The 18,448-nt window shown below is 38.4% G+C and overlaps 2 protein-coding genes across 3 annotated transcripts in view; one reads left to right on the top strand and one right to left on the bottom strand.

Annotated features, from left to right (window-relative positions):
* Nucleotides 1–15,087, bottom strand: part of LOC309619624 (A disintegrin and metallopeptidase domain 3-like) — a 108,070-nt gene extending 92,983 nt beyond the window's left edge. For both annotated transcript variants that reach the window (XM_082374997.1, XM_082374998.1), the window contains exons 1-4: nucleotides 14,962–15,087; nucleotides 14,333–14,415; nucleotides 10,842–10,897; nucleotides 4,460–4,538 (exon numbers count right to left, since the gene is read on the bottom strand). In XM_082374997.1, the coding sequence (XP_082231123.1) occupies nucleotides 4,460–4,538; nucleotides 10,842–10,897; nucleotides 14,333–14,415; nucleotides 14,962–15,019 (276 nt within the window). In that variant the 5' untranslated portion in view covers nucleotides 15,020–15,087. The remainder of the gene's footprint in view (nucleotides 1–4,459; nucleotides 4,539–10,841; nucleotides 10,898–14,332; nucleotides 14,416–14,961) is intronic.
* Nucleotides 15,088–16,042: 955 nt separating this feature from the next.
* The window catches only part of LOC309619623 (disintegrin and metalloproteinase domain-containing protein 18-like), a 103,785-nt gene continuing 101,379 nt past the window's right edge, over nucleotides 16,043–18,448 (top strand). The window contains exons 1-2 of the mRNA XM_082374996.1: nucleotides 16,043–16,185; nucleotides 16,736–16,818. The gene's annotated coding sequence lies outside the window, so the exon portion shown is untranslated. The remainder of the gene's footprint in view (nucleotides 16,186–16,735; nucleotides 16,819–18,448) is intronic.

Below are 18,448 nucleotides of genomic sequence, written 5' to 3' on the forward strand. Positions count from 1 at the left end.
TGATAATATAAGTTTTTTCCTCAACAAATTAGAAAAAGAAGAGCAAAATAAACCCAAAGCAAGGTATAAGGGAGAAAAGAATACGAGCAAAACACTATGAAATTGAAAATAAGAAAACAGTAAAGAAAATCAAAGCAAGAAAAAGCTGGTTCTTTGATATGTGCAATAAACTGAAAAATCTCTAGCAAGACTGACAAAGAAGGGAGGACACACATCATCAGTGTCGGAGGTGAACCAGCATTATCACTACAGCTGCTGTAGCCATTAAAAGGGTATGAGGACTGCAAGAAAATACATGCCGAAATGCCACTGAGATGAAATAGACCAATTACTTAAACACACACCACCAAAGCCATACATAGGAAACAGATAAACAAAATATTTCTATAACCATTAAATAAATTGAATTGGCAATTTAAAAGCTCCCACATACACACTCACACACACACACAAAATCCCCAGGCCCAGTGATTTCACTGAAGAATTTTGCCAAACATCTTAAGCATTAACACGTATTTTATACGATATCTTCCAGAAAAACAAAAGAAGAGGTAATCTTTCTCAGTGTATTTAATGAGGCCAGTATTACTCTACTCCAAAAATTAGACAAAGTCAGTACAAAAAAAGAAAAATCATAGATCAATATTTCTCAGGAACTTTGACCAAAAAAACCTCAAGAAATTATTAGCGCATCAAAGCCAGGCATGAATAAAAGAATCATACACCAGGACCAAGCTGTGGGGTTTTTAGGTTTGAAAGGTATTTTCTAGGTATTGTTTCAATATTTGAAAATCAGTCAGTGCAATCCACTATAGCAACAGGCTAAAAAAGAAAAATCATATGATCATATCAGCGGATGCAGAAAAGGCAACCGATACAATTAAATACACACCTCCCCTTCATGGGGCAGAAAAACAAATTCTTAGCAATCTAAAAATAGTGAATTTCCATAACTTTATAAAGAGTATATTAAAACAAAAACCTTACATCTAACATTATCCTTATGGTGAATGACTGAATACTTTATCCTTATAACTGGGAAAATTGTGAGGATGTCTGCCATCAGTATGGTTATCTGACAGAGTACCAGTAGTTGTAACAAGCACAGTAAGGTAAAGCAAAGAGATAAAAAGTATACAGATTGAAAAAGAAGAAAACAGAAGGCCATATTTGTAAAAGACCTGACTATGGAAAAATTCTCAAGGAATCTATCAGAAAAAAAAACAACAAACCCTCATAGAATTAATATGTGACTTCATCAAGGTTGTAACGATATAAGATCGACACAAACAAATGAGAGTTGTATTTCTAGATAACAACAAACATATGTAAACTGAAATTAAAATAGAGTACCATTTACAATTGCTCCAAAGAAAATGAAATACTTTGGTATAAACCTAAAAACATATCCACAGGATTTGAATGCTAAAATTACAAAATGCTAATGAATGACATTTAAAAAAAGACCAAACAAATGGAGATTCTTACTGCATTTACGGTTGGAAGAATCAACAGAATAAAGATGCCCATTCTCCCCAAATTCATCTCTAGGTTTAACAGTGTCTTTCACGATGCTAGCAAGGTTGTTTGCACACAGAGAATAGTTTAGTCTAAAATTTATATGAAACAGAAAAATATCTAGAATAGTGTAAAAATCTTGAACAAGAATAAAGTGGGAGGAATCACTCTAGTCAACATAAATGCTGAATATGCAGGCAAACTGAAGAAGACAGCAGGATACTGGCAGAAGGAGAGTCACATGGAAGAACTGCACAGAATAAAGAACCCAGGAATATATCCGCATCAATATGACCCCGCCCCCGACTTTTTGACAAAGGTGCAAAAGCAACTCAATGCAGAAGAACAGCCCTTTCTAGAAATAGTGTTGGAGCAATTCCACATCCCTGGTCAAGTGAGTGAACCTTGATCCAAATCTCACACTTCATACAAAATCACCTCAGGTGAACACACCATTAAATGTAAATAAAACTATAACACTTTTAGAAAAGAAAAACACACAGAATCTTCAGGAACTCTAGGGCAACATAGATTTCTTAGGTTTGATAGCCAAATTACCATTCATAAAGGAAAAGTTGATAAATTAACTCTCATCAAAATGGAGAAATTCTGCTCGATCAGAAACCTTATGATGAGGATGAAAGGACAAATTACAGACTGGGAGCAAATATCTGCAAACTGCATATCTGGTAAAGGACCTGTAATTAGAATATATAAACTCCTCAAAGGTCAGTAGTGAAAAACCAACCAACGAGAAAAGTCCAAAGAGAAAATGGGCAAAAGACATTAACAGATATTTCACAAAAAGTGACAAGCTCACGAAACTATAGTCAACATCATTAGTCATCAGAGAAATGCCAGTCAAAATTACATGAGATAAAGTACACATCTATCACAATGGCTAAAATAAAATTGTGAAATTTAAATAGCAAACAAAATGGCAAGAATGCAGATACTCTTTTCTCTCTCATTCATTGCCAGCAGAAAGTTAAAATGGTACAGCCACTCTGGAGAAAAGATTGGTCATTTCTGTCAAAAATGAATATACACTCACCGTATGATCTGGCAATGATATTCCTGGGTATGTATCCCAGAGAAATAAAACTGCACACCTACACAACAATTGTACATGAACGTTCACAGAAGCATTCTTTTCAATCGCTTAAAGATTGGAAGAGCCAAACTATCTTTCAGTTGGTGAAGTATGAGAATAACTAAACCTGGTGTTTCTTTGTGGAAAGTGGTTGTTGAGGAATTCAACTTTTAAAAATAGATTTCAAGGGATTGAGATTTTCTATTACTTCTCTCAATCTTGATAAGTTGTACTTTTCAAGGAAGCTGTCCAATTCATCTAAATCATCAAATTTATTGGCATAAAGCTGTCATAATTCTCCAAGGTATCATTTTATCTTCTGTATGACTAGCAATATCTCCTTTCACCCCTAATGTTGGTGGAATTTGTTTCTGATCTAGATAAGTCTTACTGGGGGTTATTAATTTTATTAGTCCTTTGAAACAATTCAGAGCTTTAATGTTTCCATTCTTTCTCCTTTTTCTCTCTCATTGATTTCTGAACTTATCGCGTTCTTTCCTTCCTTGGCTATGGCTTAACCCTTTACAGAGCATCACAGTTTGTGTCAGAAGGCAATTAATTTAATGGTAACCCTCCACAATCGTCTCCACGCTGGGTTTTAGGCTTTGAGGTGGTGAATGGGGGTGACAAAGAGTGTCTCTAGTACACTAGTACTAGTGTCTCTAGTGTACTCTAGAGCTTGATCCTTCCTCCAGACACTCAGCCTTTCTGTCTCAGCTGAACGTCTGGGGTTTTAGCAAGGTCACTCTACACTGCCTGCGCTGAAAATCCAACATCTCCCAACACTGTTCCGTCGGTTAGTATTATCTCCATTTCACTCTCGACCCTTCAGTAGAGTCTTACCCACCACACATGCTGTCTAATCCTCAGTCAGGGAACAAAGGACAACTCCCCTTCTCTGAAAAAATGTACATCAACACATAGTCCCTTTTTATCTCTGGTCCTGGGTAGAGCAAGTTCCAGCTGCTTCCGCAGCCCAAACTCTTAAAAACTCTTAAAATCCTAATTCTTAAAGAGTCCTGTTTGCTTCCACCCTTGTGCTATAGTTAAGATGTTATTCCCAGTCAGAGGGCCAAGTTCAGTGTGAGATTTGCCTTCCATGCTTTCCTTCTGTCAGAGAGAGATTTCCTGATTTTTTTTTTTAATTGTCAAATGTCTGAAAACAAATGTCTCATGGATTTTGTCCTGCTTTCTACTTGTAAATGGTGAGAAAGACAAATGTTGTACGAGTTACCATATTTTAAATTTCATTCTCTCTCAACTGCAACACAGCAACAGAATCTGACCAATCACTCGCATTTGCCTCTTCCCCATCATCTATTCTGGCAAAATACGTACCTTAGACTAAAGCCAACTTTCTCACATACTTTTAAGCATTTCTTGACTCTTACCTGCATTTTGGGATAGAATTCAAATTCCTGTGTTTTTCATGTAAACCAGTTCAGATTCTGTACCCAAATTGTTTTTGCAACTTCACTTTCCTGTGCTCTTTCTGTAAAGTGGTTTCTACTGTTCCCTCCACTGCTCAGGTCCTATGGTACCTCCATCAAAACTTCTCCCTGTCTTCAGTGGCTTCTTAGTTCCTTTCCCCACATCTTTTCCCCTCTCAAACTCCTACTTCCAGAGAGTGTAAATGACCTTTTCAGGTAAGTGATTCCTGAGTTCCAAATTTTAAAAGTAGTCATTCTATTCTGTATGCTTTCAGAGCAATTGCCACATTACATTTGTGTTTGTGGTCAATCTGCTTGCCCAGTAATTCAGCCGACTATAAAGCATTCTTCTTCTTCCCACCAATAGCACCTTCACCACATAATAATAAAAATCTACACAACATAAAGTAAAGCTTACCTTTACAAATGAAGAATCTGGATGCAATATCCCTGACTTGTTGTATGAATATACCAGGAAATGAGAGTCTAAAAATGACCTAATTCAACCAAAATAATAATACTTCGTTGTAATAATAGCATTAGTAAAAGTAACTTCCAGAGTCATGAAATTAAACAAATTTACATTTCATTTTATAAGCTCAAATACGCAAAAATTAAATGGGCTCATCTCTCTGTTATCTAGCTTTCTTTCTGATAGCGCATTATGTATATAAGAGAAAACAAGAACCAGGATGACCAGATACCAGTGTGGGCACTGGAATGACACAGATTGCTGTCTAGTAAAATCCAGGACTTCCAGATTCCCTCAACAAAGTTCTCTTTTATAGATTCAACCATCAGTACATCTCATTGCGTAAATCTCTTAGTTAAAATTTGCTAATAAGTAGCCATGGATTGATAAAAAACAAAAAAAATACATGCTTATTTCATTAGCTTGTTTCCGTGAAGTTATGCTGTGCTACAAAGCATCCTCCAAATTCCCAGTGCCTTAAAATTACAATGAATGTTCTTCACAAGGTTACTGCAGGTTCAGCTCCACATTGCCTTCATTCTCGAACCTAGGAAACGGCATGGTCCCTCCACGGAACACGCTTTTCTCGTAGCAGAAGGAGAAAAATTGTAGAAGCACACGATGGATCTTAAAGCCTTTGTTTAGAAGCGGGATTCTAGTCTTTTGCTCAAATTTCATTCATACATTATTTCTATAGAAAAACATGACATAAACAGGGTATGGAACTAAAATCTTCTTACAAGGAGGATGGTGATTATCATGGAACAATCTAACATCGTTTTTTACTGTAGGGTTGAGACAGGCTGGGACCCGGGACCCTTTACTGGAGCGCTTGGCCTGGACACACGTCTCCTTGAGCAACAAAAGACAGAGGGGCTCTAAGGAACTAAAACTAACTGCCTGCACGTGCAGTCTGGGTAATTATGAACAATAAGACACACAAAGGCCGTAAACCGACTGCCACTCCGGAGGTGCCAGGAGCAAACACAGGGTACTTACTGCGCATGATCCCTGCACACAGCACCACCAAGCGAGTGGGCAGACCACCAATCCGCCCCTACCTTCACCCCATTTAAGGATCCAGCCCACCCTCCTCGGAGAGTGAGCCAGGGAACGTGTCACTTGTTTTCGCTCCCTCCTGCTGCAGCACGAGCCTCAACAAAGCCTTGCCTGAATTCCTTCTCTGGCCACTTATCAATTTCTATTGATTAAAGAGTCCAAGGACCCTAGTCCATAACAGTGACACTGGGATTTCTCATGGATTCCAAACATCAAGAAGGTTTGAAGGCCAGAATGGAAGAGAAACTAGAGCGTTAACAGAGTACGTTTTCCCCACTACTTTTCTTATCTCCTTCATGTCCTCTCATTTTTTTAGAAAAAATTTTTAGTGAAGTATAGTGGATTTGCAATGTTGTGTTAGTTTCAGGTGTACAGCAAAGTGATTCAGCCATATATATATATACACACACACATACATATATATATATATTCTTTTTCAGATTCTTTTATCATACTAAGAAAAGTTGGACAAAGACAAATATCCTATGATATCACTTATATGTAGAATCTAAAAAAATGATACAAATGATCTCCTTTACAAAACAGAAATAGACTCACAGACACAGAAAACAAACTTATGGTTACCAAAGGGGAGAGGGGGGGAGGGATAAATTAGGAGTTTGGAATAAACAGATACACACTACTGTATGTAAAACAGATAAACAACAAGGACCTACTGTATAGCACAGGGAACTATATTCAATATCCTGTAACAATCTATTTCCTCTCCTTCTTGAAAACTTTTCCTCTTCTTCAATTCAAATAACAAAACCAGAGAGGTTCCCGGAGAAAAACTGGTATCTGTCAGTTTATATTCCACATATATTCAAGGAAAATCTCTGCGTGGCCTGGGTTGGTTTAGGTGCAAGCATCTAGAATGTGAACAAGGGCAGAGCCACCTTTTAATAACTGTAAGCATTTAAATGGAGGTGGTGGAAGTGGGAATCCAGAAGTAGTTCCCAGGACAAAGAAATTCGAGATTAAAAACCTTAACAGATATTTGATAAGCATTATTAAAAGGATAAAAATTTTGTTTGCGAGTTTATTCATCCTGGGCCCTTTTTCAAAGGCATACTTTTGGCTTCCGTATGAAATAACAAAACAGTCTGCCTTAATCAGTGACATAACAAAAATACAAATGAGCACTGAAAGAAAAAAACAATGTCCAATGAAAGGAAAATGAACAATAAAAAGCAGGCAAAACTTAAAAGTTAGTTCCAAATGAAGTAGCATTGATGAACAAAATAATCTTAATTTCAAGAGAAATTAATAAGCATTCCAAGGAGATCATTCCAAGAGAAAAAAAGTATACTCTGAAACTAAAACACATGACAGTTAATATTAAATAACTCAATAAATGTATCGAAGAGAATTTGCTTACTGTGAACAGAATTATAGGCCTAACCAACAGAGGACAAATGCTGGTAAAATGCATGTCAAAGATAAAGATTTGATCATAGTTGTAGAAAAAACTATGATATGGAGCACAGACAAATAAGACCCAGGATGAAAGCATTGATTTCCCATAGAAGAAAAAAAATGCATAGGGACTGAAAATTAAAATGAAAAATTTAGGGACTTGGGATATATTAGGGAGTATTAATGTAATACACACACACACACAGAAAACCCACACACAGAAAACATACTGGAAAACTCACTTCACACAGAATATATAAAATTGCAAAAATTTATAGAAAAGAAATATGACTCACAAATTCTACACATTGCCAAATGTCATTCAGTTATGACAACAAGAGAGACATCTGCAGACATGCACTGATTTGGGAAGCATGCCATCTGCAGATTCCATCTGAAGAAAATAATCTGCAGTTATTCTAACTAAACGATACCCAAGTCAGCATAAAGCTGCAATAAAAAGAAAAAAGTAAAAAGAAGCTTTGAAGAAAGTTGGAAAATACAATACTGTTGTTAAAGAAACTGAAAGCAGTGGATTTACATCTTAAGTGGAAAAAGAATTTTAAGAAATACTATACGAATGTGATGCTATCACTTCAGGATCTAACAGACACAAGAGAGGAATCTGAGAACCTAGGATAGAAAATATGAATATAATGATTATATGAAAATTTCATTTTTATAGCAATAAATCCCCAAAACAAAGGAAGAAGACAATCACTAATCTAGCTGGCATAATTGCAACATATAGAGGAGATCAAGTGTTAATATCTACAGAAAACAAAACTTCCCACGACAGATCATGGAACAAAAACCAGAAAAACAGAAAGATAAAGCCATAGTTTGAAAATAAATAACTCAAAACAAATGAATAAAAAATAACGACCCCCCCGCCCCCGGCAAAAAAAAAACCCACCAAAATCTCAGGAAAAGCAAGTCAATGAGAATGGTCAGTAAACACTGGAAAAGATACTAAGTGTTATTAATAACCAGTGAAGTGCATATTAAAACAACAATAAAACAGGATTTGTCATCCACTAATTAACAAAAATAAGTGTGTGAAGATATTCATTTTGTCGAGAATGTAGAGAAAAGAAATACTTTTAAGCTATTGGCATGAGTAAAAATTGGTTACAAGGCTTTTGAAGAAAAAAACTGGCATTATATAGCACTTGAGAAATTTCTTATTTATAATCCATCAGTTTCACTGGGGCCCAGGAAGTCATGGCCAAGGATGTGCACAATAGAGCTGTTCTTGCTGTAAATATGGGAGGATAAATAATTAATGGGATATATTCATTTGATGGCTACATATGCATTTTAAGAAACAAACCTGTTTTGCACATATCATTATGAATGAATCTCAACAAATAATATTATGCAAAATGTTGCACAATGAACAATAATAAGTACCTATTGCTCACTCTTTTGGGTCATGTGTGGGTAGCCATGGCAGCTCTGCTAATTGTGGCCAGGCTTGCTCAGGGGTACACGATTCAGCTGAATGTTGGCTGCTGTAGGGATAAATACAGCACCTTGGCTGTGATCCACATGTCTTTAATCGTCCAGCAAGCTAAGCCCGAGCATATTCTCATGGGGATGACAGACAAGATGGAAAGCAGAAAAGCACAACAGCTTTTTCAAGCCTGTGTTGGAATCAAGTCAGCCAACATCTCTCTGGCTAAAGTAAGTGACATAGCCCCAAACTGGGCTAGTAATTTGCCGGGCCCCCAAAGTAAAATGAAAATGTGGGGCCTCTCATTCAAAAGTATTAAGAATCTCAGGATAGCATCAGAAGAGCATGAATCCAAGCACAGAGCCCTTCTCACCTTGGGCTCTTCACACCCATGAAGACTGAGTGTGAGGTGGTTGTTGAGTTGTATATACTCCACCTCTTGATGAGAGAACCTCAAAGTGATATGGCAAAGAGTGAAGATACAGGGGAAGGCAAAGAATTGGGGTTACTTTTGTGATTCACCATGTTAAGGTCCACCCTTACCTACCCTTCTGACCTACCATAACAAATTGTATAATGGAATATACACTCTTGTGCCATTCATGTCTACTTGAAGGATGCATCAAAACATGATTTTTATTGATCTTTAGACATATGGATGAAAGACCCTAAAAATATAGCAGAAGAATATGTGTCAATATCATAATGGTAATCAGCACTGGGGAGTGAGACGATTGAAGAGGTCTGGGTATGTGAATAATAGATTTCATTATTATGGCCATGTACCCTTTTTTTTAATATGTAGGAAAAATGCTTACATGTGCATCATTCATGGTAAGAACTTAATTGTTTATACTAATCTCAGAATTTTCCTTTTTTATTTTTATTCATTCATAGAAAAAAACAATATAAAAAATAGCGTGCTAATATAAACTACGGACTTTGGGTGATAATGAATGATGTGTCAATGCAGGATCATCAGTTACAGCAAATACATCACTCTGGTGGGGAATGTTGATAACGGAGGAAGCTATGCACGTGTGGGGTGTGAGGATATACAGGAAATCTCTGCGCCTTCCACTCACTTTTGTTGGGAACCTAAAACTGCTCTAAAAAATAAAGTATATTAAAATGATAAGAAATAATAATGAGAAAACTACGTGAATAGGCAAACCCCATAGAGGAAAATGAACTAGCCAATAACTATTTAGAGAAATCATTTAGGGAAATACAACCTGACATTAAGATGAGATACAATATTTTAGTACATCACGCATGCTTTTGGAAATCTAAACTTCTACGGTTTTTAGAAAGTAACTGGCAATATCTCTCAAAATCTTTACATGCTATAAAATGTGAGTAATAAAGAAGGCCTACCTTAGACGTGGTTGTGAAAATTAGTCAGTTACTACCTGCAAATTGCTCAGAAATACGCCTGGAATATGGTACGTGCTCAATAAATGTCAGGTGCTTTGGTTGCTTTCATTATTATTAGTTATTATTATTACTATTACTACTATTATCAGCACTCATCCTGCCCTGCTTGATCCAGAAGCCCATTTATTGATATCAAGACTATGAAACAAAATCTCTATTGTATAAGAATACACAGATAAAGATGTTTATTGTCAGACTCTATAGTGACAATTCCTGGAAATAACTTCATCACCCATCAATATTACATACTATGGGATCTCATCCATTAAAAATGAGTAAAAATTTATACATAGAGCAAGAAAATAAGTGCCATTATTAAATAAGACCTGACACTTGCAGAACACTATTTCCATCTGTGCAAAAAAACAAAACAAAACAAAACAAAACAAAAAAACCCCTTTTTTGGTAGGTTTCTATATGTTTTATTTCAGGTAAAGATGAAATTTAAAATAGAAAATCATGGAATGATACACACAGGATATTGATACTGGTTTCCTCACAGAGTGGAAGTAGAAAACTGAAGAGATTAAAAATATATCCTATAGCAAAATGAGACAAAACTAGAGTGTAATATCAAGTAAAATGCTTAAAATCATATAATTATGTAAAATGACATGAAACAAAATTAATCATGGACAGATAAACTTACTCCCTTAATAGTTGCGATTATAATTGTACTTTAAGGAGTTACATAAAATGATTTTCATGTATCTGATATACTTTAATATTTATCTCATTAAATTACAGTTGGGTTTGAATATTAGATTTAAAAATCTAAAGATAAAGACTCGAAATTCTAGCCTGACATGAATCACCAAGAAGACTTAATATATTAAATAAATATAACCTTTATGCTCTTGAATATTTAGGCTCTAAATTTAGGCTAAATTTAAGGTAGTCATTGTAAAAATGTAAGAAACTAAAAACAACTGTATGAAAAGAAGCATGGCCACTTACTGTTTTTCAAGGTGGAGAGTGTATGTTTTCCTGTCAATTTTGATGGCATAGGTGACCTACAGCAAAGTAGTCAGAGAGAATGTAATTATTAGATATTTCAAATCCTTAAAACTCAAAAGCCCTAATTTTTAAAAATATATGTACTCTTTCATATAAGCATGGATTGTATCATGAGTGTATCAAAATTATATATATATATATAATTATAGTTGCAGTTATCTTTCTTCAATCTTGGAATGTGTGACAGAATTAATCATAATCAAACTTACATAAAATCTAGGAGTCTAAATCTATTTCAAAAGTAAGAGCATTAGTCATTAGCATTTAAGTATCATAATCAAATTTTTAACTTCAAATGGTTACATTTAGAAATGCTGAGTAACCTTTGAAGAAACTTGAATTTTATTATCTTTTCCTCCTTTGCAATTTTTAGAGCAAATAAATGGAAAATTAAACAATACAAAGTGAGTCCCCTTTTAAGAGTAAACTAAAATTAAACTAAAATCTGATGTTCACCTAAAGACACCATTAAGAAAGTTAAAAGGCAATTCCTAAAGAATATTAGCAATTCATATCCAATTGGCCAATCCACATTTGTGTGTCTCATTTCTAACAGTACATCTTTTCCTTCTCCTTTTCGTTTTCCTTAGTCTATCTCACCAAAAGTTCTGTTTTATATTCTTCTCAGAAATCAACTTTTGACATTGTGAATCCAGGCTACTTCAGCTTATTTTTGTCTTTCATTAATTCTACTTCTTAATTTAAGCAGCATCTTTAAGAATTTTAAGGTTATAATTATTTTTCTAATTTTAAATTGCTGACCATTTTTTGTCACCTGTTTAATTATTTGTGGTTATAAATTATGCTCCTATACCATCTTCAGAGCGGGATTCAAATTTTTCTTTGTAATTTCTTCATTCTCGTTCATTGTTTATTATTTAATATCCATTGTGATTTATGATTTCTCCTTCAACCCGTGAATTATGTAGCAGTATATTTTTAAATGTCCAAATACATTTTTCAGTCCTTCTGTTAAGTTTTAACCTAATTGTATTGTTGCCAGATGATGAGTTCTGTACTATCCGTACTTGCGTTTCATTTATTTATTTATTTTCCTTGCTGTGGTCAATTCTGTTGAATGACGCTATATATTCTTGAAAAGTATGAGAACTAGTCTTGAGAAGCATTATTTACAACGGAGATAGAGCATTAAGTGCAGCTTGATTAGAAAAGCTCTTATCTATTTCTAGGGATACCGACAAATCTGGGTGTTTCTGACTCTTGGCTGACATGGGCAGAGAGATTTATAATGCACTGTGTAGGGTTCAAAACTCCCCTGGCCAAGATTAGCTTCTGTTGTATTTCCCTAACTAGTTTGACAAGACTGGCTTGGCTACTTAAAAAGTCACTGAAAGCTTTTCAAGGAGCTCTCCCAAAGCCAAACTTCCTCCCATAAATCTTGTGATTTCAAGCCAGAGACTCAGCGTGCTCTGGGAGCACAGAGGTTGGGTTCACGGAGAGCTAGCTCATTGCGGATGCTCCCTGGATTCCTGATATTTGCCTGAATTCTCTTTGTCTTGCTGCACCAGAGGTTTTATCATTAACTAAAAGCCCCATGTGTGATATCCCTAGACTCTAGCAAGTCTTAACATAGAGCAGAAAGGGGAAAACAATACATAAACTTCATTGGGTTCACTTTATCCATCAATAAAATGTTTATTTTTGTTGTTCAAATTTTCTTCCTCTTTATGAAGAATTTTATGATTGGCCAATCATAAAATTGAGAAAAACATTTTAAGATCTCTCTATGGAAATGGATTTGAAAATGTCTCCCTGTCATGCTATCAGTTTTCATTTTATATATGCTGAGGACATTTTATTAAATTCATACAAATTTAGAATTGTTATATGTTCCCTGGGAACTGAATATTTTATTATTAAGTAACGATGCTTATCTCATAATGTTGGTGTGTGTGTGTGTGTGTGTATGCACGCGCACATGTGTGTGTACCAAATACTGTCTTTTTCCTGCTATTATCATGGATCCTCATGTTTTCTTTTGGTAGCATCTTCCCAGTGTACGTTATACTCTCCTAAACATTTCAGCGTCTCCAGATATTCATTTTGGGGCTGTGATAGCTTTTATAAATACATAATCGCTGGTGTTTCTTGGTACCACAAAGTGAGCCAGTCAGAAGTAGACCACTCTATAAAACCTGCCCCAGTGTCTAGTACAGTTTTTCAGCTGGCATTTGAGGACATTCCTCTCCGATCTTGCCACTGAGGTTCTAATCATTGGATTCCTCTGCCATCCCTGTGTATGTTTACATCAACACTTCTTCCTTCTTGAAAACAAAGGGTCCTATCCAAAGCTGCTAATTCTTATTAAAAAAGAAGTCAAAACCAGAAAGAAACTGACAGCTAACAAAATGATTCAAATAGTCAATATACAGAAAGACATCTCTTGTTAAGACTTAACCAAAAAATACCTGTTAAAAGTGAAGCATTTACTAGGATGTACACAAGAGCAAAGATAAGAAGACTGAAGAGACCTGGAGAGGCCTCTGGAAGATAGGCGTCACTATTTCTGTTAATGGGAGTCAAATATAATGCAACTTTTCCAGCAGACATTTTGCAATGCTTATCAAAATTTTTTATAGTGGCTTGCCTGTTGATCCTATTGACTATTCAGGAAGGTTTATGAAACTATCTGCATGTATAAAATTTGAAATGCTATATGATGTTACACATAAGTTATAATGAAGTTAGGAAAAATAATGACAGAGCTGGATTATCATAAAAATAAATCCTAACTCTACACATAAATGAAAAAGCCAATTACAACTCTCATAAATGATCATTAAAAGTATATGTGCATGTGTGTATGTATGTCTCTAAAACTTCATTTCCTTCAAACTTACTGCCTTTAGAAAGTGAGGCGGCCATTCACTTTCTTAATGTCTCTGTACTGTCTAGATTTAATTTTACAATGTACATAATGTACACGCTTTACTATTCTAAGCAGATCAGAAATAACATTACTTTTATTTTTTACAAAGCTTTATATATGCCTATGTATGTAAATACAGGCATGAAGATACGCTTTATATACTGTCATTTTAAAATCATGCTACAAGCTAAATATTAGTATGGCCTCACTTACATAGAAGGCATTTTAAACGTAGAAAGTATTTTTAAACGTACATCTTTTCTAGAGAACAGACCAGTAGACTGTAGACGCCATTTTGTGGGATAGGAATTCGGGGCATTTCTTTTCTCTGAGTCTGTGTTTTTAAATTGTTCCGTAACGTTCATCTATTACTTGGGAAATGAAAACAAAACACTTGCTCTCCCTCAGACAAAACCAAAACGTCTCTTGAACACTGTCATTAGGACACAAAATTTCATGAAGGGGTATGCATGAATTGATTTGGGTCTTGCAGTCCAGTAAAAATAAAATACTCATATCTTTTAAGTGATTTCTTAATTACATGCGTTTCTGAAACACCGCCGTCACTGGTGTTTGTCCCAGTCTTCTGTGGCACTGTAATTTGTAGAAGTGATGTTTCAGTGTCTGCAGTAAGGAAAACAGGTGTGAGCGTTCCCCAGCGCACGGCAGCATCTTTATCCTTCCCTTACGTGTCCTCTCCTATCACATCACTCGTGGATCTTCCAAGCCCAGCGCGCGCGCGCGCGCACACACACACACACACACAATCACACTGCGCAGGGTTCCAGGAAGAGGCTCCTCTAGAAGCGGGAGTGTTACTACCCCACCACCGTCCAGAGACCCTCGGGGCTGGCTGACCGCAGCCCTGGGTAGGTGAAGAAGGGCTGCTCCCAGGACCCCATCCAGGTTCCCTCCTCCCCCCACCTCCCTGGAAGACAGGCGCCCCCTCCTGCGGTGCAGGGCCCCGGAGTGAGGGACAACTATCCCAGTCCTGCTCGGAGCCCTCCGACCAGCGGGCCCGCCAGGACCCTGAAACTGGGCGGGCTCGGACCCGACGCCGGACTCTCCCCAGCCCGGCCTGGGCTTCTGGAGCAAGGAAGGCGACGCCCCCCGCGCCAAGGGACCCTGCGACGACGGGCCACCCTCCTATCCAGCAGGGTCCTCACTTACGATGGCCCGCGGAGGTCAGCCGGCCCAGCCCAGAGAGAAGCAGCAAGAGAGACAGCATTGCGTGGCCCGCCGGCCTTGCCACCGGGATAGGATGGCGGTTCACTGGAAACGGTGCAGCGAGCGCGCGGGGCCCTGCGCTCTAGGTCCCGTCGGGGAGGGGAGGGAGCTGAGGGGCGGGGAGGGAGGGCAGAGAGGGCGGAGGGGCGGGGCTGGGAGGGAGGGCAGATCGGAGGGGCGGGGCGGGGCGGGGCGGGCCTGGAAGCCTGCAGCAGAGGGGCTGGGAGGAAGCTGAGTGGCTGGGCTGAAAACTAAATCCCGAGGTGCCAAGGATACAGAGAGCTATTTTCCATAATGCTTATGATTGCAACAGATAACTACAAAGTCCTTAAGAAAAACATCCCTGGAATGTAAAGCTGGCAAGAGTCGCACTTAATTTTCAGAAAGATTTACACCTTCAAGAGACAGAGAAAGGATTAACAATTACATGTTTTTAAAGGAAGTTGTCTAAGAAAAGGGAGTGTCTGTGTGCCTGTGCCTGTGTGTGTGTGTGTGTGTGTGTGTGAGAGAGAGAGAGAGAGAGAGAAAGAAGAGTCCTTTTTCATTTCTGGTACCAGAGAAAATTAATGTTTTATTTTATAGATTTGTGTTTACCCTTATAATAGATATAGAAAAGACAGGTTTGTTGACTACTTTATATGAAGGTTACTGAAATTGTTAATGACTAGGCAACTGAAATTACAGTGGCAACACATTTACAAGAAGCAGATTTGTACAGGAGTTGGGAGATAATAAGTTTGGTTGAAGATATGTTGAATTTCAGGCATTTGTGGACTATCAGGTATTCAACAGGTTGTTGGAAATAAAAGTCTGGATCCCTAGAATTTGAACTGAATGCATAACTTTGCAAATGACATCATACTATACATAGCATAGTACGTAGCCCTCCAGCCAGGTCGGACAACTCCAATCCTTCCCCGCCCCTGGCCCGCCCCACCACGCCCCTCTCCGCCCCGCCCCGCCCCGCCCCGCCCCGCCCCGCCCCGCCACTCCGCTCTGCCCTCCCTCCCAGCCTCTCCCCGCCTGGACCTAGGGCGCAGGGCCCCGCGCGCTCGCTGCACCGTTTCCAGTGAACCGCCCTCCCGGTGGCGAGGCCGGCCGGCCACGCAATGCTGTCTCTCTTGCTGCTCCTCTCAGGGCTGGGCCGGCTGACCTCCGCGGGCCATCGTAAGTGAGGACCCTGCTGGATAGGAGAGTGGCCCGTCGTCGCAGGGTCCCTTGGCTCGGGGGGCGTCGCCTTCCTTGCTCCAGAAGCCCAGGCCGGGCTGGGGAGAGTCCGTCGTCGGGTCCGAGCCCGCCCAGTTTCAGGGTCCTGGCGGGCCCGCTGGTCGGAGGGCTCCGAGCAGGACTGGGATAGTTGTCCCTCACTCCGGGGCCCTGCACCGCAGGAGGGGGCGCCTGTCTTCCAGGGAGGTGGGGGGAGGAGGGAACCTGGATGGGGTCCTGGGAGCAGCCCTTCTTCACCTACCCAGGGCTGCGGTCAGCCAGCCCCGAGGGTCTCTGGACGGTGGTGGGGTAGAAACACTCCCGCTTCTAGAGGAGCCTCTTCCTGGAACCCTGCGCAGTGTGATTGTGTGTGTGTGTGTGTGTGTGTGTGCGCGCGCGCGCGCTGGGCTTGGAAGATCCACGAGTGATGTGATAGGAGAGGACACGTAAGGGAAGGATAAAGATGCTGCCGTGCGCTGGGGAACGCTCACACCTGTTTTCCTTACTGCAGACACTGAAACATCACTTCTACAAATTACAGTGCCACAGAAGACTGGGACAAACACCAATGACGGCGGTGTTTCAGATACGCATGTAATTAAGAAATCACTTAAAAGATAAGAGTATTTTATTTTTGCTGGACTGCGTGAGGGAAAGGATAGTTCGTTATATTTACCCCTATTTTAAACCATTCTATTTGTCCCAGTTCCTTAAGACTACCCAAGCCTTTTTGTGATGTATTACCTTTGTTTCTTGGAGTTTCTTTTTGCTATTATCTTAGAGTATGTGTGCTGTAGACTAAATCTTTTAATTTTCCTCTGTCGGAGAAAGTCTCTCTTTTTCCTTCATTCTTAAAGGATAAATTTGCCAGATGTAGAATTTATGTTGGACAGTAGTGTTCTTGTCAACGTGTGAGAATTGCTCTTGTATTTCCTTTGAGACTTCATGACTTTCAGATGAGAAATGTACTGTCATTCAAACTGGTGTTCTTCTACAGGTTATATGACATTACTGTCTGGTTTCTTTGAAGATATTTTTATTGTTTTCAGTTTAGTCATGATCTTTCTTGTTGTGAGTGACTTTGGACCCATTCTATTTCCAGTTTGATCCGTTTCCAGAATCTAAATGTTTATGTCCTTCATCAATTTTGTGAGGATTTCTGTTGACTTTTTTCTGAATTTATATATATATATATTTTTTTTTAATTTAAGGTGGTAAAAATATTTAATATGAGTTCTAGTCTCTTAACAAATTTTAAGCATACATTACATTACTGTTGACATCAGTATGTTTTACAGAAGGTCCTGGAGCTTATTGTTCATCTTGCTTAACTGAAACTTTATGCCCATTAAATAGTACCTCATCATTTCCCCCTGGCCAAGCCCCTGGCAAACACCATTCCACTTTTGGGTGGTATGCATTTGACGTCTAAATACATCATAGAAATGGAGTCATGGGGTATTTGTCTTTCTGTGATGGGTCTATTTCATTTATCACAATGTCCTCAAGGTGAATCATGTTGTCGCATATTGCATAACTTACTTCTTTTTTAAGGCTATCTAGTATTCCATAGAATACGTATATACCACATTTTCTTATCCGCTCCTCTGTGGATGGCCACGTAGGTTTTATTCACATCTTGGCTCTTGCAGATAGTGCTGCAGTAAGCATAGCAGTGCCAATATCTCCTGCAGCTCCTGTGTCAGTTCTTTGGCGTAACTGCCCACAAGTGACATTGCTGGATCACAGGGAAGTTCTGTTTTTCATTTTTACTATATACTATAGCAACCATTTCATATGCTCTTCCCAGTGACAGTGTACAACAGTTCCAGTTTCCCACACCCTCAACAGCACTCTTTGTCCTTTGTTCACATGATAATAGCCATCCTAACAGTCGTGAGGTGATATCTCACAAAAATAACATTTTGGTGTTAATTTGCATTTTTCTGGTAACTAGTGATCTACGTATTGGCCACTTGGATATCTTCTTTGTTTGTGTCTTATCTAATTTCTTTCAACAATACGTTGTAGTTTTCAGAGTACAAGTTTCCCACCTCCTTGGTTAAATTTGTTTGTAGGTATTCTGTGTGTGTGTGATCTTGTAAATGGATTTGTTTTCTTAATTTCCCTTTCCTTACAAACAGTTCTCTGTGAGTAGAGAAATGTTACTCGTTATTGAATGTTGATTATATATTCTGCAATATTATGGAACTTGTTGTTAGTT

Source organism: Balaenoptera borealis, assembly GCF_965194805.1.
Source record: "Balaenoptera borealis genome assembly, chromosome: 21".
NCBI lineage: Eukaryota > Metazoa > Chordata > Mammalia > Artiodactyla > Balaenopteridae > Balaenoptera > Balaenoptera borealis.